The following is an 18674-nucleotide window of genomic DNA, read 5'->3' as shown; positions in this document are numbered from 1 at the left end:
AAAATCACTTTAGTACTTAGAGACTCCTGAGAATGTTTACATCAAATTCAAGAAGTACCTCCCTGACATCATAAAAACCAGTCCTGTGTGGCACATTTTTGCACTCTGTATAACACAGGTGACTGTAGCAAGACATATAATAATTAGTATTGACCTGTTTGTTAATATTAGCATGTCATTGTCAATATCTTCCTCACAAGAAATTTAACATCCTGCATCTCCACAGGCTGAAAAGCTGAATGTCAGACAGGTGTCCTTAGAATTTACAAACCCACGCTGTGTCTGAAGTGGGCACCTCTTGCACTTCCTTCCAAAGAGATAAATTACTGCATCCAAAGGAATAGACTCACCTGTGTCCTTCCTTACCTCTGTGCAATACAGTGCTATCTATAATGGCCTTCCGTGGTCAAAATTGCACTCAAAATTACACAGAATGTTGCACTTTAATACAAAGATGAAGATCTGGTATCAGATTGATTTAGAGGAACTATCTTTATGAATTTTGTATTACTTCTAACAATTTTTTGTCCCTTTTTTGTTTAGTGTCTGTGCCCCTGCTTTCATTCCTCTTTATTGTGGGTATGAAAGGTGAGTGATGAACGTTAACTGAAATATTTTCGTGGTGGTCATGTCCTTAAGGTATTGAAGAAGACAGCTTTAGAATAAGGGTCAAAGTTTAACCCTCTTTATAAAGTCAAGAGACATGAAGGTGCACCTTAGGTGAAGGAGATATTTCTGATGTCGGAGGTGTTTGTTGAAACAGCTGTGTTTCCAGAACTGGTTAAAGTTTACAAACAGTATCTGTGGTGAGCATGATGTGTTCTACCAGAGGATGTACGCAACTCTATAAACCTACTCAAACTCCTCTACTTTTAGTTGCTTTAGTAGTAGTTCTGGCTATTTTACTTTAGCATAGACTTCTCTTTTTTCAGTGTGACATTTTTTGTAGGCGAAGTGTCACCTCTTTTGTCAGTCTCTGGGCCTTCTTACTTCTCTCTTAATTTAGGATTCTATTTTAGGCAAATATCTGTCATGACACTTTTAGCTGGCATCTGAAATGTACTCTCAGCCATTATATTTGTTAATAGTATTTTTAAATAGTGGATAAGAGACCTGCACAAACACAGAAACTGTATGTTGTGCCTGTGAAGGTAGTAAATGATGCATTTTTAGTGGTTAAAACAAGAGTTGAGAACCAGTCTCACTTCTCAGGAATCTGCTTACACCAAATTTGTGTCTTCAGCAAGTACATTGCATTGGCACTGCAAATGTAAACCAAGATAGCTCTGTTCTTTACAGAGCTTTTTGTTAAAGTCCACTTGCACTTAGTAAGATGACAGCCAGTAAGAAAACTTCCCACTCTGACCATTCACAAGTCAATCTCTGCCAGTCACACTCCCAGTGTGGAGATTTCAGCTGCTGCGACTGAGGCCCCTTCACAACAGGCTGCTCCGGTGAGCCGACTGGAGCTTGGCTGCCCCACACACGCCACTCACATGCAGTCACAGCAGGTTTCCTCGTTGGTTTGACCACGGGTTTCCCATAGGAGATGTTCATATCTCTAGTTCTGTAAAGCCATTTATTGACAGTAACACAGAATAGGCTCGAGTAGTTGCCTCTTGGAGGAGTGTGAACAAAGGAATCTCTGGGCTTTTTCACATTCAAGGTCCAGGTGCCTGTGAGTGTTCTTTGTGTCCATTCACCTGACCGCCAGTGTTTGGGCTCTTTGTTATGCAGAAGGTTGGCAGTTCATGGCTTCTTTTCTCTCTGGACTCCCATCTGGAGCTCATCCTGCATCTTTGGCTGCAGCTTACAGCCTGAGCTACCTACACCAGATGTGTTCCTTTACAGTAGCTCCCTTAGTACCTAAGTATGTAACTGTGAGTGGATAGTCTCTCATGTGCATACTTATTTCAGAATCCTTGATTGTTTTTCAGGTAAAATGTAAGGCCTTGTACAAAATTCTCTTCTGTGATATCTTTAATGGGTCCTTAGTTAATAAGGACTTAAGGTTAGTGAAATAAACAAAAGGGCCAGGAGACTTCTTCTCCTTTTTCAATGCCTTTATTAAAAGTGATCAGCTCAGGATTGGGTGGCTCGGCAGTCTCCGTCGTCCCTCCCAAAGCGACTCAGAGGAGGAGGATATGCGCAGCTCTGTCCACAAGGGGCAGAGCTGGGGTCACGTCCTCGTGGAAGCCTTTAAGGCCTGCTGATCCCGTCAGATGGTACTTTTGCCGGCTCAGTCGGCCTGGTCTCACCGCCGGGGTCGTCTCTCTTGGTCAGGGCGAGAGGCTCTGAAGGTGTTCCGCATCTCTGCAGGCTCAGCATTCGGCTCCTCACGTCCAGACATCACTCCAGTCTCTCAACTCTTAGGTGGCTCGTTGTTTTGGGGTTTTCTCCGTACACCGGGGGACCCATGCTGCATTGTGGTCTTGGAGTCACTTTGCATAGCCCCCCTCACCTTCTCAGGTCTCTTCTACTGTTCGGGAAGGTTCCCACCCTTCTGGGAAAGGTACAACTTAGCCTCGGGCGAGGCTCTGCTGATACAAAAGGAGCGATTAGCCACAACGACTCGTGATTACAATAACAAAACACGAAGAACTTCAGCAGCTACCCGTGGTCTGGCTGCTTTTTTGTAACTTTTTCTCACAAAAAAAATATTACCCGAATTTTTGTTCATAACAGTTAGGAAGAAGAAGTTGTCAGAAGTGTACATTTACACAGGTTTGCATCCTCTGATTTTCTGCACTGACTTGAATCCCATCTTCATGCATCAGGTACTGGGAGTTGCAGTAGGGTTACAAAGTATTTATTGATACATTTCAAAATTGTGAGTTTTAAAAGTGAGAATCAATGGTGTTCAAGATTGTGTTTATAGAACTAGAATTTCTAGTAAGATAAAATCTCATTTGGGGCCATATAATAAAATCAATAAATTCTACATAGTGTTTGTATTAGGCTTTATTCTTTACCAGGAGTACCTTTTCCATAAACATTTCAACAGCTCTTTACTGTGTTATCTCTGGGTATTTTACTCAGCTGAGCTAAGAGATATATGTTGTAGGTGACAGGAAGAGAGGTAGAGATATCAAATAAAATATGTGCTTCTCCTTATGGAAAGAGCAAGTGCTTAATCTGAGTTTGTGTTGTTGCATGTTAGCTGTGGTTTCCACTTGTGCTACTAAAGGGCAGACTGATGTTTTCAGGTCTTCAGGGCAAAATACTGTGACTTGTGCTGCCAGAGGAAAACCTAGGGGTCTGACTGTCAAAACCACCTAAAAAAAGTTAGCTCTTCAGTTACAGGAAGGAACCTGTAATTTCCATAGAATGGCTGAAATAAATTTAAAGAGCTGCAGTAGCATGTCTGGCATGCTGTTATCAAAATTCTTCTGTCAAGAATTTTTATGACATGAGACATATTAGAGTAGGGAGAAGAAATACACAGAGATCTACCCAAAGGAAATGACAAGAAAAATAGTGTGTTGTAAGTATTCCAAGCCAGAGGGCAGGAACAAAAATCCCCAGGGAAATGGCATTCTGCCAGAAATGTTGCCAGATCTTTCACATGATGAGGTTGCCTTATCCCGTTTGTGTAAAGATGTGAAAAGAGGTATTAACCAAGTTTGTGTGATGACTGAGAGTCCCAAGAATGTCTTCATGGGAATGTAAAAAAAATGCAAGTATTGTCCTGAATTGACTCCTCCCATTTACTGTCACTGTAGAGCTCTAGAGATCATTGGAAATTACATTTTTAGGCCTGAGGGGCTTTTGTATGTGTGTTAGCATGAGTTGTTAATCTGTGCTGAGTTCTGAACTCCTGTTTTTGGAGCCAGGATGTTCATGGTTGGCTAGGGGTTTTTGCATTGGCTGTAGGCATACTGAGCAGATTGCCTGGGTTATACAGCAGGGTAGCAGTGCAACCAAAATCACTGAAAGATCTATTTGGTTGTTTCACAGATATGAATGGAACTGATTTTGTAATGAAGCTCTAGAATGGGTTTAAATGTATGTAATCCAGGAGGGGCTGGAGGAATAATTCCAGGAGTAGAGAATAAATACTTTATCATCTTCTACAGTGCTTGAGCAATGAAACTAAATTCCTAATTGAGGGTAAGTAAATGTAATCTTAAAAAGATAATAAATAAGTAGGACTTCATTAATTTCAACACTGCCCTGTTTAGACTAAAGTTTTAAATGTATCAAAATGTATTTTGTATTTGCATAATTCAGCAGTACTTTAAAGGAACAGGTGCTCTTTTCATGATGGAAAAGATGCTTTCATTTTGAGTAACCTGGGACGTGGTGACTCTTTTTAGAATGCATCTGCTTGCAATGTGAATTTTGGTGTAGGATACATATTTTTGAGTGTGAGCAAAAATTAATTTTGTCTTCAGGAGGAATGTGCTATTGTGTTACTCCCTTGTCTCTTTTGTAAACTGCTTACACATTAAGTTACATGAAGCTGTGAAAAGATTATGTCTGATGGAAACGATAGGATCTACATTTCCTTCTAAATGAAAGCAGAAATTTGCTGTGGAGACAGCTTTTCCTATAGGTTCTATTTATCTGCTCACTTTCTGCAAACAGTGGAGGCATACAATTGCTGTTAGCTTCACTTTCTTATAGCACAGCAAATGTCAGATATGAATCCAGGATGACTCTTCACAGTTTAGTACATCTATACTGGTCACAGGAAAAAATGTATAGAATTAAAAATAGGACAGGGCGATTTCAGTTTATTATGTTTCGAAATTGTTCCTCCAGTACTGAGTTGCCATAAATGCTATTTTTGCGAGATTAAAAAACAAACAAAAAAAATTACACATAAGTTGAAATTTCAAGTTGACAAAAGTTACTAAATTATGAAATACTACATACCAGTTCTCCTCAAAAGTTTAAAGCACTGTCTTGAAATTAATGGTAGATTCTTAAACACAATACAGTCTAAACCACATAGTAAACAGACCAGTATCAAAACCAGTCACATTTAGTGAACAACCAAGGTCAATTTTTTGTATTAAAACAATTTATAAGAGAATTAAGTACACTGTCATTAGGCTGAGAAGAACCAGAGGCATTGATCAAGGTATAGGGAAATTTTAGGAAGTTAACTTACCTCAATTATTTCAAAGATGTGTCATAGTCTTGGCGCCATTATTTCTGGTTAACTGTTGTCACTAATGGTTTTTCTTGCCTGTCTGTCTCTTGGCAATGAAATGAAGGAAGGAAGGAGGACTGGTCTGGTGGCATTTTCTACCTGTAGCCTGAAAAATTGCTCTGTTGCACAGAGAACAGCCCTGGTGCTGATAAATTTGCCTGTGATGAGTAGTTCACCAGCAGTGATATTCTCTGCATTCTGTGAAATTAAAAAAAAAAAAAGATATCCCATTAAACAGAGTTCTTGAGTTAAAAGAAATACTGCACATATATTTTTAATATTTAATGTAGTATGCTTGTGTCCTCCTAATCAAACATTGCGGTGTTAAAATTGCTTTTTCATCAACAAAAACTTATTTTCCCCTTATCATACCAATGCTAACAAGACCTATCTCATAAATTCCATATTATTTTATAGTGTTAAATCAGGAAGCAGCATTACAAAACTCTTGTAGCTGGTATTTTTCATTTGAATGGTGCAGCAAACTCTGGGAAACTGGATGCTACTCATGAGGATAGTTTTCTGAAGAAAAATAACACCTCAGATGTGTAAGTGGAATAACTGAAATAAATTGTTCCAGTATTTCAGGTGAACATGCAATGCTTTACTCAAATGGACAGACTGAGGTATAGTTAACCACAGTTTGTTATTTCTTGGTATAGGTAATGAACTTTTTCAAAAGTGAGGTAATCTACCTGAAATGTGCACATGGATTCTGCAGAAAGGGTTTTTATTTTGTGAACTTTGGCAGAAAATTCACATTTTAAGCACACTTACTCAGTGTCACATATTCATTATGTGATGTTCAATTTCTCATAATGAAGTGCTGTGAAACGTAGTTTACCTTCCAAATAACCGATCCCTTATCCATAGTAGGAGGGTTTTGAAATAACCAAATTTACAAAACTTTTTTTAGTGTAACAATACATCATCATTTGTCTTTAGAAACTAAGGAGACAGGTATATTATGAAAATTAAAGAAAAGGAAATCAAAAGACTCACTGTTGGGGGCAGTTGTCAACATTGTGTGTATGCTGTAGTGTGGAGTTCTTGGTATAATACATCTTGATCCAAGCATCCATCAGCATCACTCTTTATGGGGTTTCTCAGTCCATACTCATTTGCTTTGCCCTTTTTCTATCATGAAAGAGAAGTAATGAGTGGCTTTGGGACGGGTTCTCAGCATGAGGGCCCAGGAGAATTATGCCTGGAAGTGACTGGACGATGTGGAGTTAAGGAAGCATCAGTCAAAAGAGAGATATCTTTATTCTCCAAACAAACATCTTTGCTTTTTCTCTATGGAAAATAGTGAGGCTCTTTGAAAATGCCTTTAAACGAGAACAGCAATGTATGCGATACTTAAAAATGCATTAATTGTTTTCCAGAGCTGCAGTCAGGGAGACAGCAAATGTGCTAGTCCTTTTGTGAACCCTCTCACAGCAATAACTTGAGTGCTCTGCCTTTTATCTGGAAAGTAAGGGGGAATTACTATGCTGCTTCCACTGGTCAAAAATGATGCCTAGAGGGATCAAATGAGAGGGGTATGGGCAGTATCTGGTATGTGAAGACACAAAAGTACACAGATCCTTCCAAAACCATTGTTTCTTCCTGAGGAGAGTGATTCTGGTACATATTCTTTTTTCTTTATGAGTGATTTAAAAAAAAATATTATTACTATCTTTTTTTAGCTTTGAAGTGAATGCCAGAAGGATATTTAACTCCACCATTTTGGAATTATAAACATTGATAAAATTACAATAAAGGTGTAAGGTTGACCAAGGCTAGGCCGGTTTGTGTGATTTCTGAATCCATAAAGCTGAAATGACTGCAAAATGTAGATACACAGAGATTTTAAGGAAAGACTTTTCACTTTCCATATTCAAGTTTCAAGCTAAATTGAAGCAAGATTTAGGTTACTTTCATTCTGAATATCTGCAGTTTGGAGCAGTAGTCAAATGATATTTGTGCAGAGCCATTGCTACCAGCTGGAGGTGAGCAGTATTGCTGAGCAGTTGCCAGCTCAGAAGGCTAACTCAGATTTGCGGATATCTTCGTGAGACACAAAGCACTAGGGAAGTTCATTTTAGAAGCAATTTAGTGTTGTTTTACTGATTGTGATACTATTGCTATATTTACTTTAAAACTAATTCATTATAATTCAAATTCTGATACAATTCCTAATGTAAAAGATAACTTTGTCATATAATTTAAATAAAAAAACTAATTCTGGATAACCCATTTTATCTAGAATGTGTTTATATGTATTTATATAAATAATTGGGATTATTAATATGGAAAATTGAGGTAGGAATATATTAGAATTGTTTTCTGTAGTGAAAACATGGATGATTTAAGTTTAAATACAATGATTAGAGATTATTCAAGCAAGTGTGGTATATGGCATTTATGTTGACTTCAAGTATTTTTCTTATTTTGAAACGGAGACAGCTACTTGTTCAGAGATCATCTTTGATTTGAAGTGACACCTCTCTCTGATTCCTAATTGAATTATCTTTCATCTCCCATGTTTGACATCACTTGCTGTGTAATTCTGCACTCTTCAGGCAAGTGAGAGAATTTTTTTGTGTGATAGTGCAATTTTTCTAGAGGTAACATAAATGCTAGCTGCCAGAAAGTGGAATAATACTGCATCTGTCTGAGACTTAGTCTTTGGAAAAAATAGGGAAAAGGAAATGCGGGAATGATTTTAATGCTTAGCAATTCAATAATTTTGGAAATTTGGGGTCTGATTTTGGCAGAAAAGGAATACGTAATTTTTGTATTTTCAGTTTTTTTATTTTCATCTCCTTAGACCCTGCTTCTGTTTCCCCTTTTACTTCGTGCATGCATCATGTATTTGTGAGTGCAAGTGCATGTGTACTTGCTAAAACATACTCAGACAAGCTGTGTAAGTTCCAGTAATCTTAAAACCAAAATGGCACAGAACTGCTCAGTCTTTCCTTGTCTTGGAAACTGAGTAATTCTGCAATAATTCTTCTGAAAGTCAGATCTAATTTTTTTCATGATGACTTAAATTTATTATGCTTTTTTTCATTTTTGCAAAAAGATCATATTTGGGATTTTTGAGAGCGTGGGCAACTTGCTTTCTACAAGCACATGTAGAAAGAGGCTTCATGTTTGTTGAGTCATACATAGTATGGCTTGATGTGCCTTTGAAAGTAATGGGTTGCTTCACAGAGAAAGACTGAAATGTCCAGGGAATGGTAACAACTTTTATGAGCACTGCAGCATAAATGCAAAGCATATATATAAGCTTATTTTGAAAAAATTAATATTTATGTGCATGTTGTATCTTGGACATACTCTTCTCTTAAGGGTTGGAGGGGATGGTAGTTCTGAATGCCAACTGCAGCACTGCTCTATGAGGGCAACTAGAAGCGTGTCGTGGTTTGAGAAGTAGTAAGATTTCTGAGATATGCTGTGGTCACCAATAGGTGTTCAGATTTCAATATTGGCACCTGGTGTGGCCACTGGGGACATTGGATACACCTCTGAGAACACAGGGGTTAAAAAGCAGAGCACTGCTGGGGGAGTTCCGGTGAGGAAAGAGTTTGGATCTCTCCCCCGTTCAGCTGCTACTGGCTGGGCAGGGGAGGGGAGGCCATGCGCCTGGGTGAGGTAGGCCGGGCCTTGGACAGCGTTGGGAGGTGAAGAGGCCCCCCCGAGGATGGAAGGGTGGGAGAAACACCAGGAGGCATCGGGCAGCCCCCCAGGAGAGAGAGTACAGCCTGTGCTTGGGACTGTGCTATCTTGAAACTTGCTAACTTGAGCCGGCAGCGCAGTCGAGAAGGAGAAGGGGGAGGGGGGGTGCAGCGAGAAGTTGTCCGGCCGCTTGTGGGAGCTTTGGGCGAGCGGAGCCCGAGCTTTTAACCCTTTTTCAGACAATGAAGGCTTTGCAGAACATTAACCTTTCCTAGAAGAGAGATAGAGATGAAATGGAAGAAGGAAATTTGCAAGTGTGAAGGTCTGGGAAAGTGAAAGATGTCGGGAGAGTAGAGGAGAGTCTTAGGTGGGAAGAGATCATGGAGTGGCCTTAGCTGGACTCTTCTTGTTATAACCATGGACAGAACCATGTTTCCTGTGACACAGAGACTGCATCCAGGGGGAAGCAATGGCTCAGAGCCAAGAGGGTTCAGTGTTGGTACCCCTTGGCCTCAGGGGGTAAAATCTGGGGGGGACAGATGTCCCAAAGGTGAGAGACTGTGCTGTTTTTGGAATGGGACAAAGCATCCTTAAAAGGAAAACCCTAGAAGCAGCTCTGGTCCATGTGCAGTGGTGAGAGCACTGGACATGGAAGGAAGAGGTCACGATGGCAGATGATTTCTGGATGTTGCCACGAGTGACATGGAAACACATGAGGTTTCAACTGTGTTTGCTGGGGAAGCCTCTGGCACAAGAAGGACTCCTCTCCTCTTGATGAACTGAGAATTGATTATCTAACGGGTGGTGATGGACCCTGAGTTGGTGATTTGGGGGATAGATGTATTGGAAATTTGATGGGGGGAGTAGGAAATGTTTTTGGGAAGTTTTCATTTTCCCTGTGTGTTTCTTGTTATTTAAAGTTGCAGTTTAGTTAATAAAGTTTTCTTTATTTCTAAGTGGGGGCCTGCTTTGCTTATTCCTGGTCACATCTCACAGCAGACACCAGGGAGCATATATTTTCATTGGGGCACTGGCATTGTGCCAGACTCAAACCATGACAAAGTGAAAGGCAAAACAATGCATCGAGGAAAGGTAGCTAAGGTCAGCATATACTTTATTTACTATGACATTTCAAATCAATAAAAAGTCCCAAGATGGATGAGGTTTGCAGGGACTTCTGGAGACAGATCAATCAAACCTCTTGCTCTGAGCAAGATTGCTTGGGACAATGTCAGAGCAGTTTTCAGGTGTCTTCAGAGACACTCCCTGGGCAACTTATTCCAGTGTTTGGCCTGGGTAAAGTGGCTCATTCTTGGTACCAAAATTGGCCAGATAGAAACATAGGTTCTTCTAACACCGTTTTGAGTATTAGAAATCAGGCATCCATCCTCTCAGTGACCAGCATTTTGCTGGTCACTCAGAGGATCCTTCCTGCAATCAAGTGCCTTGAATGTCAGGTAAACAGAGCTTTTAGCATAAACAATGATTACATATTCATCACCTATCCCTGATTACCTAATGTATATGTATTACTGTATTTTACAAACCACACCCCTTGTCAAAGTCCTTATGTGGCCCTTCTCAGGTCTTTTTTGGTGGTCTTTAATGTCCGGGTTCCTTTTTAATTGGCTTTTCATCAACCCCAGCTTTTGAGTTAGCACAGTGTTGTTGGTTTGTATAACTTCTGCTTTGTCAGCCTTGCAGAGCTGATCTGGCATCCTGCGTACATTTTGCACAACTCCTGTTTGCCTAAGTTACATCCTTTATCTATTTCTCCAGTGTTGTGCTATTCTGTTTGACTATCCTTATGAGAGTAAAATGCTGTTCTGTTCCACTGCTCTTATCAAGTCTCCCCTTCTCTGGAGACTAAATTCCTTAAGGGAGCTGGTCTAATATCTGTATTTCATTTTATGTGTACAACATTACAACAGCTGAATCACAATGCAGACTAAAACACACAGAGCAATTATTATTGCTTGTTATTATTATGGTGACAATTACAAACATGTATTAAAGTCCAGCTGGGTAACCATGAAGTAGGTTTGATCCAGATTTCTTCAGATCCCCAGGAAGTGTCCACAGGAAGTGTCATCTTGAGCTGTGCTTTGTCAAATTTGTGTTTGTTTCCAGATTTCCTGGACATCTGTAGACACTCTACCATTTTGCTCAATATATACAGGGCAACTGATGTTAATGACAGTGCATACTTCTTGTGATGCCAAGAGAAAATCTAGTGCCAGTTGTTTTTGTAAAGGGACATGTGACAAGCTCTTAACTTCTTTCTGCAATGCAGTAATGACATCTATAGTATGATTTTCTCTATATATTTTATATTAATTTTTTAATATTTTATATGTATATCTTTTTATATAAAGAAAATTGTCTTAATCCATTATTGTCTTCTCTAATTCACTTACTTCTAGCTGGACTAAAAACCACCATACAAAGCTATAAAATGTTGTCACAGCAGTAGCTTGAGTGCTCTGCTCTTGGTCGCTCAGTTACAGCATTTAAGGTGCATTTTATGCACTCCAAATAGCTTCTTATCCATAGTCCTGTGGGCACCTGGTCTTTATCAATTATTGTTTTGTTAAGGACTAAGGCTTTGAAAGTACAAATGCCTTTCCAGCCTAGGGGCAACACTTTATGGGTTTTATTCCCACATATCCAATAACATCCTTTTCCATTTGGTATTGGCCAAGGATGGTTTACTTTGGTCCATATGAAGTGTTTGAGTGCACTGTGTGTGATTTCCAATAGAAGTTCTGATTTCAGTGTCCTGTTCCTTTAGGGGGGTTACATCTTTGCACATATGTACGATCCTAAAAGATGTTGGTGAGTGCTTGCACACTGACTGGTTTGTCTACTTCTTGGTAAAAGAAGTAACCATAATCATTTCTTCTGGAACTCAGTTGCTGTAAATGGTTAAACGGTTTCCTTAAAAAAACTGTTACACAACCCCATAGAAACAGGTTGGGGCAATATATTTCTAGGATGAAAAGAAGTGTAAAAATAAGAAAATTACTTCCTTCAGTCCTTGAAAAACTTAGTGTCTAAATCCCTCTACTGGCAATTCATTGTTTGTAGGTGACCCACTGTGTTTGTAAGAAACAACTGATAAACCCAGAAGGATTTGGCATGATTGCAGTAGTTGCTTTTCAGAGAAGAGAACATAAGAGAGTTTTTAATTTGTGATAAAACAAGGGAGGATAATGACATGGGAGAAAGGTGGAGAGAGCAATGTAGCAGAACTGGCAAGGAAGCTGTGGTTTCTTTCTTGAAAAATGTTTTGTCATCTTAGTGGAGAAATGGAGAACTTGGTTTTATTTTCTTTTTTGCTGTACTTTTGCTGTACTGTTTTAGGCTCTGCAAGTGGTGCTGCAGAAGTAAAATATTGGATTTAAATCAATAAATGTTTGGAGCAAGAGCAAACTCTTGCTCCAAAATCAGGATATGGAGGCAGATGGAAAGAAGAGCAACTTGTTGGAAACTCTTCTGTTTGTTTTTTTTTACTGCCAGACATTCTCTGTCCCTCTTTCTCTGCTGTGGAACCAATGCGCATGCCAGTGTGCATTTTGGATAGCATTTTATGTGTGGCAGCCAACGTTAATGTGCTAGGGCTTGAAGTTATGACTCTGAAATAACAAGAATAAACCAGGTATTGAAATGCCTTTATTTTGTGTCTTCCTTCATGCTTTGGCTTTAGTATTACTTTAAAAGAAGAAAGGGTTTAGCAGGAAGAAAGAGATAAAACTGGTTTCTTGTTGAAATGGTATAGCACTTGATACATTTTCTGAGATATTTCCATCATCCAAATTTTTTTTTCCTGCAGAGGACCCATAATCAGATAATAAAACATTAATAGCACTACTCTTAAAAGATTTAGTTCCTAGCATGAGCATATGTAAATACAGGGTTCAAAGTGTTTAAGAGATTAAGCTTTTGTATCTACTGTGAATGTATAATTGATTTACTTTTTCCAGTCTTAAAATTAAAAGTGGTGTTCCAAGTGTGTGCTGTAATTGGATCCTACATAGAGAGATATGTTAAAAACGTTTTTGCAAAAGCTTGTGTATACTAAGAAATATAATTACTCTACTTTGTATTTTGGACAGGAATGTGTTTATTGTTCACGAACTCCAGAGGGCTGGGGAGTTTCTTGCATTCTGACTTCCTTTATTGTTTTTTCTTAGGACACATTTTATGCAAATAACTAATCTCAGAATATTTGCCCTGGCATACAGAACTACAGATGCATTTAATTTCTTTATGGTGATTTTCCTGCCTCAGCGTCCCTCAAAACTCTCAGGAAAAAAATCCACATAGCTTGCAGAGTACAGCAGTAGAGCACAAAATCTTAATTTATGTATGTTTATTCAATGCATATGTTATAGCTATTGAATCAACAGAGGATTGGAGTATACTAGTAATGACTAGTCCAAATAATACTATAAGGTCCAGCTTTGTATTTTTCTTACTTATTTTGCTTTAGTGGGCCAGGACTAGATATGAATGTAATTGCAACTGTAATTCTTAAAATCATCAAGTAATTTGGATTGGAAGGGACCTTAAAGACTATCAATTTCCAACCCCCTTGTATCAAAGAATTATTTTTCAGCCAGTTTGGTTTTTTTGTCATTTTGGGGGTTTTTGGTATTTTTTTGTTTGTTTGTGTGTTTTGCTTTGTTTTGTTTTGTTTTGTTCTTAAAGGAATCTTGGTAATTATCATACTGATGAAATTGTCATATTGAGCTCCTATCCAACATCAAGGGGCAGATTCCTTGATGTTGGGCAGTAGCTCTGAGTTGGGGGAGTGGGATGTGGCCTTTTCTTAGTTCGGTAGGGATGATGTTATATATACCTTACATGAAACTTTTTGTAACATTAGCTATTGCATTTTTTTTTTCCTCTCCAGAGAACAAATTCATTTGGAACTAGTAATGCAGATTTCCCCCCTGGGGACCCTGGAATGTACCAGTTGGATGTTACACTAAGAAGAGGACAGAATCTAGCTGCACGGGACCGTGGAGGTAAGTGAGCTGGTGAACACTGCCTTAATAATTGGGAAGTTGCATATTCATTGAGTAAATTTATATGTGGGTACTGGAGAACATAACTAGTGACTGGACAGCGGCTGGATGTGACACCATGCAGTCACATGCTCTGAGCCCAGCCATCCAGACAGTTCTTAACCCATCTTAACCTCCCAGTGAGGAGGGCATCTGCCTAAACCATGGACTGCCAGGTTCTCCAGGAGAATGCTGTGGGAGACAGTAAGAAAGGCTTTGCTGAAATCCAGGTACACAACCTTTCCATCATCCACCAGTACACAGCCTTTCCATCATTTACAGCCTTTCCATCATCCACCAGGCATGTCACTTGGTCATAAAACGAGATCATGTTGGTTAAACAGAACCTGCCTTTCTTAAACCACTGTTTTCTGGATTTGATCCCTTGATTGTCCTGTATGTGCTGTATGATCACACTCAAGAGAATCTGCTCCATAACCTGCCGAGGTACTGAGGTCAGGCTGACAGGCCTGTAGTTCCCTGGATCCACTTTCCAGCCCTTTCTGTGAATGGCCAGCATGTTGGCTAATCCCCAGTCATCTGGGACCTGATGATAAATAAATGATAGAGGGCAGCTTGGTGAGCTCTTCCACCAGCTCCCTCGGTACTCCTGGGTAAATGCCATCTGGTCCCCTAGACTTGTGACTGCCCAAATGGCTTCACAAGTCACTAATTCCTCTTGCATTACAAGATGCTTATTCTCACCCCTGTCTACCAGCTCAAGGGCTAGTTTCCCTGAAAATAATTGGTCTTACTGGTCTTACTGTTACAGACTAAGGCAAAGACGGCATTAAGTACCTCAGCCTTTTTCTCATCCTTGGAAACAGTGTTTCCCCCTGCATTCAGAAAAGGATTGCGGTTTTACTTGGCCCTCCTTTTGTTGTTAATAACTTATGAAAACACTTCTAATTTTCTTTCACAGCAGTGTACAGATTGATTTTGAGCTCTTTTTTCTCTAATTTTCTCTTTACATGACCTAATGACATCCTTTTACTCTTTCTTAGTTGCCTGCCCTTTCTTACAAAGGTCATAAGCCCCTTTTTTTTCCCTCGAGTTCCAGCAAAAGTTTCCTGTTGACAAGGCTTTCCTGACAGCTCATCTCTCAGCACATAGGGACATTTGACTTCTGTATCTATAAGATTTTCTTCTTAAACTGTGTCCGGCCTTCCTGGACCTCTTTGTTTCCCAGCAGACTCTCTGAACCAATTCCAGAATGGGCTGAAGTCCACCCTCCGGAAGTCCAAGGCAGAGGTTTTGTTCCTTACTTCACCAAGAATTAGAAACTCTGTCACTGTGCCCAAGATGGGCATTCTGACCACCACATCTCTCACCAACCCCTTCTCTACTCACAAAAAACAGATCTAGTGGAATCTCAATCCTGGTAGGCTCCCTTGCCAGCTGTGACAGGAAATTCCACACACTCCAAGAATCTCCTAGGCTGCCTCCTCTCTGCTGTGTTGAGTTTCCAGCAGACATCCAGCCAGTTAAAATCTGCTACAAGAGCAAGAACTAGCAATTGGGAAATGTCAGCCAGCCACCTATACAATGCTTCATCCACCTCCTCATCGTGGTTGAGTGGTCTGTAAGAGACTCTCACAAGGATGTCTGCCTTGTTGGCTCCCCCTGAATTTTGAGCACTCAAACTTAACCATCACTATTCTTGAGCTGTATACACTGAAACACTCCATGATATACAGAGCCACCCTATCACCTCTTCTTCCTTGCCTGACCCTTCTGAAGTGCTTCTGAACAGCCACAGCAGCACTCCAGTCAAACAAGTCATTCTGTCATTCTGTTTCTGTAATGGTGGCTTGTCTCACAGCTTTTCTACTGCAGCATGACCTCCAGTTCCTCCTGTTTGTTATCCCTACTGGGGTCATCTGCTTTAGCTATGTTATCACTTTCAACCCTGACACTGGTGTGAGCCCTGCTGGGCTCATATTTAGTGTGCAATGTTTTATCCCCTTCTCCCTTCAAACCTACTTTACAGCACTCTCAATCAACCCTTCCAACTCACAAGCTAGAACCATTTTTCCTCTTTTAGATGTTCCAAGGCTGTCAGCAAAAGACTGTTTTTTTCCTCTCTTGTCTTTCAACTCAGTGCCACTCCCACCTTAACCATGCAGAAGTTCCTGGTACAGTCAAGGGATGCTTCATTGCCAAACTGTCTACATGAAGTCAAGACCTCAGAGAATTCCTGAGGTTGTAGAGTGGTTCCAAGGAGCAGGGCAGTGGGCACACCATAATGTAGTGTCCACACACAGGATTAATTTAAATACATGATCTTTGACTTCAAAATCATCACCACTGTTTGAATAACCAAGGAACAGTTAGTTGTGCTAGACAAAATGTTTTTGTGCCACTGACATTCTGCCCCAGGAATTACAGGTGTGAATGAAGGTTACACAAGAGACCACCCTTTTCCACTGTTATAGTTTTTTGAAACAAGGAGATATTAACTTCAGGTAAAGAGTACTGACATCTTGTGGCTGGATGAAATAATGCAAAGAATGCTGCTCATAACCCTTCTAATTTATGTTTAGAAGATCGTGTTGCAGTTTTAAAAAAAGTTATTTCTTTTGGATGTATTTTCCAGTGGATACGAATGCAGAGTTCTAAAATCTGCTGGTCTCTTGAAAAGCCCTAAAAGTTAAAGGAAAAAAAGAAGCCTTGTCTTACAATTTTGCTGCTATTAATGATGCAGTTGTGACTGAAGCTGCAGTTACTCTTTATTTTAAGATAGACTTTGGTCAGTTAGTTTCACATGCACTCCTGGATGACTGCAAGTCCCTATGCCCACTGACCCTGAGACTCCTCCTCTCACAGGTGGTTCAGTCCTTGTGATACTTCCACATGCACGTCCTATGCATATGGCATTCATATGGCATATTTAACATTTTGTCATACCCATCAGGGTTGTTTTTCTGATCACAGTTGTTAATCAGTTGTTTGAAGAGGCTTTGTACAGTGCTCTCTGGTGAGTAGGTGATTGTTGCAGAAGACATGTTGAGGGCTTTGTGGACAGACTTTAGAGTTAATTTTCTCATTGTGAGTGCTGTAGGAAATGAGTCTATACGGAAAAGAAAAGCTTGGACACAGTAAGGTCATTGAAGACTTATACTGGTGGCATCGGTGGAGTATGTGCCTTTTCAAAGGCACAACATAATTAGTTTAATGTTTTTACAGGAGAAATTTTAACTTTATAATCTGATTTTTGTTGCATTAATATAATATACTAGCCCTAGTATGGGACATAATTCTCTTAACTAAAACAAGTACTGCCAGTATTTCATTATGACTTTGAGAATGGATTGCAAACAACAGAAAGTGATGCAAGTGTACATTTGATGTTAATGGAGTCAATTAACTGAGTATTGACACCCTGGAAAGTCATAGATTGTGGCAATAAACTATTCTATTCATCTGACGTGGTTTTGAATTTGACTATCTATAGAAATTGCATTTAGTTCTCTTTGAAGTAATTTAGTCTCCATTTCCTTTCTGTGTTGCAAAGACAGATTTAACAGTATAGATATGTATCTTTACCAGGAACAAGTGATCCATATGTCAAGTTCAAACTTGGAGGAAAAGAAGTATTTAGAAGTAAAACAGTACACAAGAATCTCAATCCTGTGTGGGAAGAAAAGGCTTACATTCTTATAGATAACCTAAGAGAACCATTATATATAAAGGTAAGACACCAGCTTACATATGTCTGATAAATTAGAACAGAAGAATTATTGGAAGAATTCAGGCTTTGCGATTTTCTGCATACTGGAAAATTTATTGTGCAATAGTGAAGACTGCAGAGCAGTTAGACTGAAAATAGTTTAAGTTTTGTCTATAGAATGATGATGTCAACATTTTTAAAAGTGGCCAATACAGCATTTTTGTTAACTTCAGGTCATAGTTGTTTTATATTTCTTTAGTGTGATTTTAGCAGAAGAACAGAGAAAGTGAACTGTATTTCATGACCCATTTCATGTATGGTAATATCACTGCATAATGATGATACGAACCATAATCTGTCCCATTAAAAGCAATTCGATGCTGAGATCAGTTTTTGAGAATTTATTGAGATGTGTACCTGATTCTCCAAAGTTTTCTAATTTTTCTGTTTGTATGGAACACAAGAGTTTGCTTCTATGCCATTTTCTACTCTTACAATTTTTACATTGTAGCTCTCCCTAGTAAATCACAGGTGAGGATGATTTTGTGATATTAGAGGCACCAATTATTCTGAAATATCAGATTGCTTGAGTTTAGATCAAAAAGTGGTCAGCAATGTCCTGACTAATAAGCAGCAGAGCCACTGGTATTTCTTAGATGTTGGTATTGGGGTGAAAACCAGAAAAACCGTGATGATTGTTTTATGCTCCCACAGAAGAGAAAGGTGCTTTTCTGGCCCTGGTAGTTTATGGTGATGCAAAAGTGATTCTTAGTTGTGTAAAACAAAGTAGATAAAAATTATTTTCCCAAAAATGTATTTAGAAATCTGTAGTGCTAGGATTCAAAATAAAACATGCATACATTGAAAATAATTTGGGAAGCATGGAAACTTGGCTTACCTATATAATTCTCTTAGTTGATCTGAAATTACATGATGTTTTAGATCAGTATCAGTCTTAATCTAAAATTCATGACAGAATTTTAAATGAAATGCCAAATTGTAGATTTTTTTTTTAGAGCAATGCCACTTAAACCTCTCTTAGGTATTAATCAGTATTACATTTCATGCTGCTCACATAAAGTACATAGTTACTAGAAAAGCTTAAAAGCTAAAC

At 39.2% G+C, this 18674-nt stretch overlaps 1 protein-coding gene across 1 annotated transcript in view; it reads left to right on the top strand.

The window, feature by feature from the left end:
- Positions 1–18674, top strand: part of MCTP1 (multiple C2 and transmembrane domain containing 1) — a 219387-nt gene that overhangs the window by 47003 nt on the left and 153710 nt on the right. Inside the window, 2 exon segments of the mRNA XM_054283418.1 lie at positions 13737–13851; positions 17440–17582. Coding sequence (XP_054139393.1) covers positions 13737–13851; positions 17440–17582 — 258 coding nt within the window.

This window comes from Melozone crissalis, unplaced genomic scaffold (assembly GCF_028551555.1).
Source record: "Melozone crissalis strain CALT ecotype California unplaced genomic scaffold, PUWL_Pcris_2 ptg000036l_1, whole genome shotgun sequence".
Lineage (NCBI taxonomy): Eukaryota > Metazoa > Chordata > Aves > Passeriformes > Passerellidae > Melozone > Melozone crissalis.
Note: the sequence above shows the minus strand (reverse complement) of the source record. Positions and strands in the feature narration are given on the sequence as shown.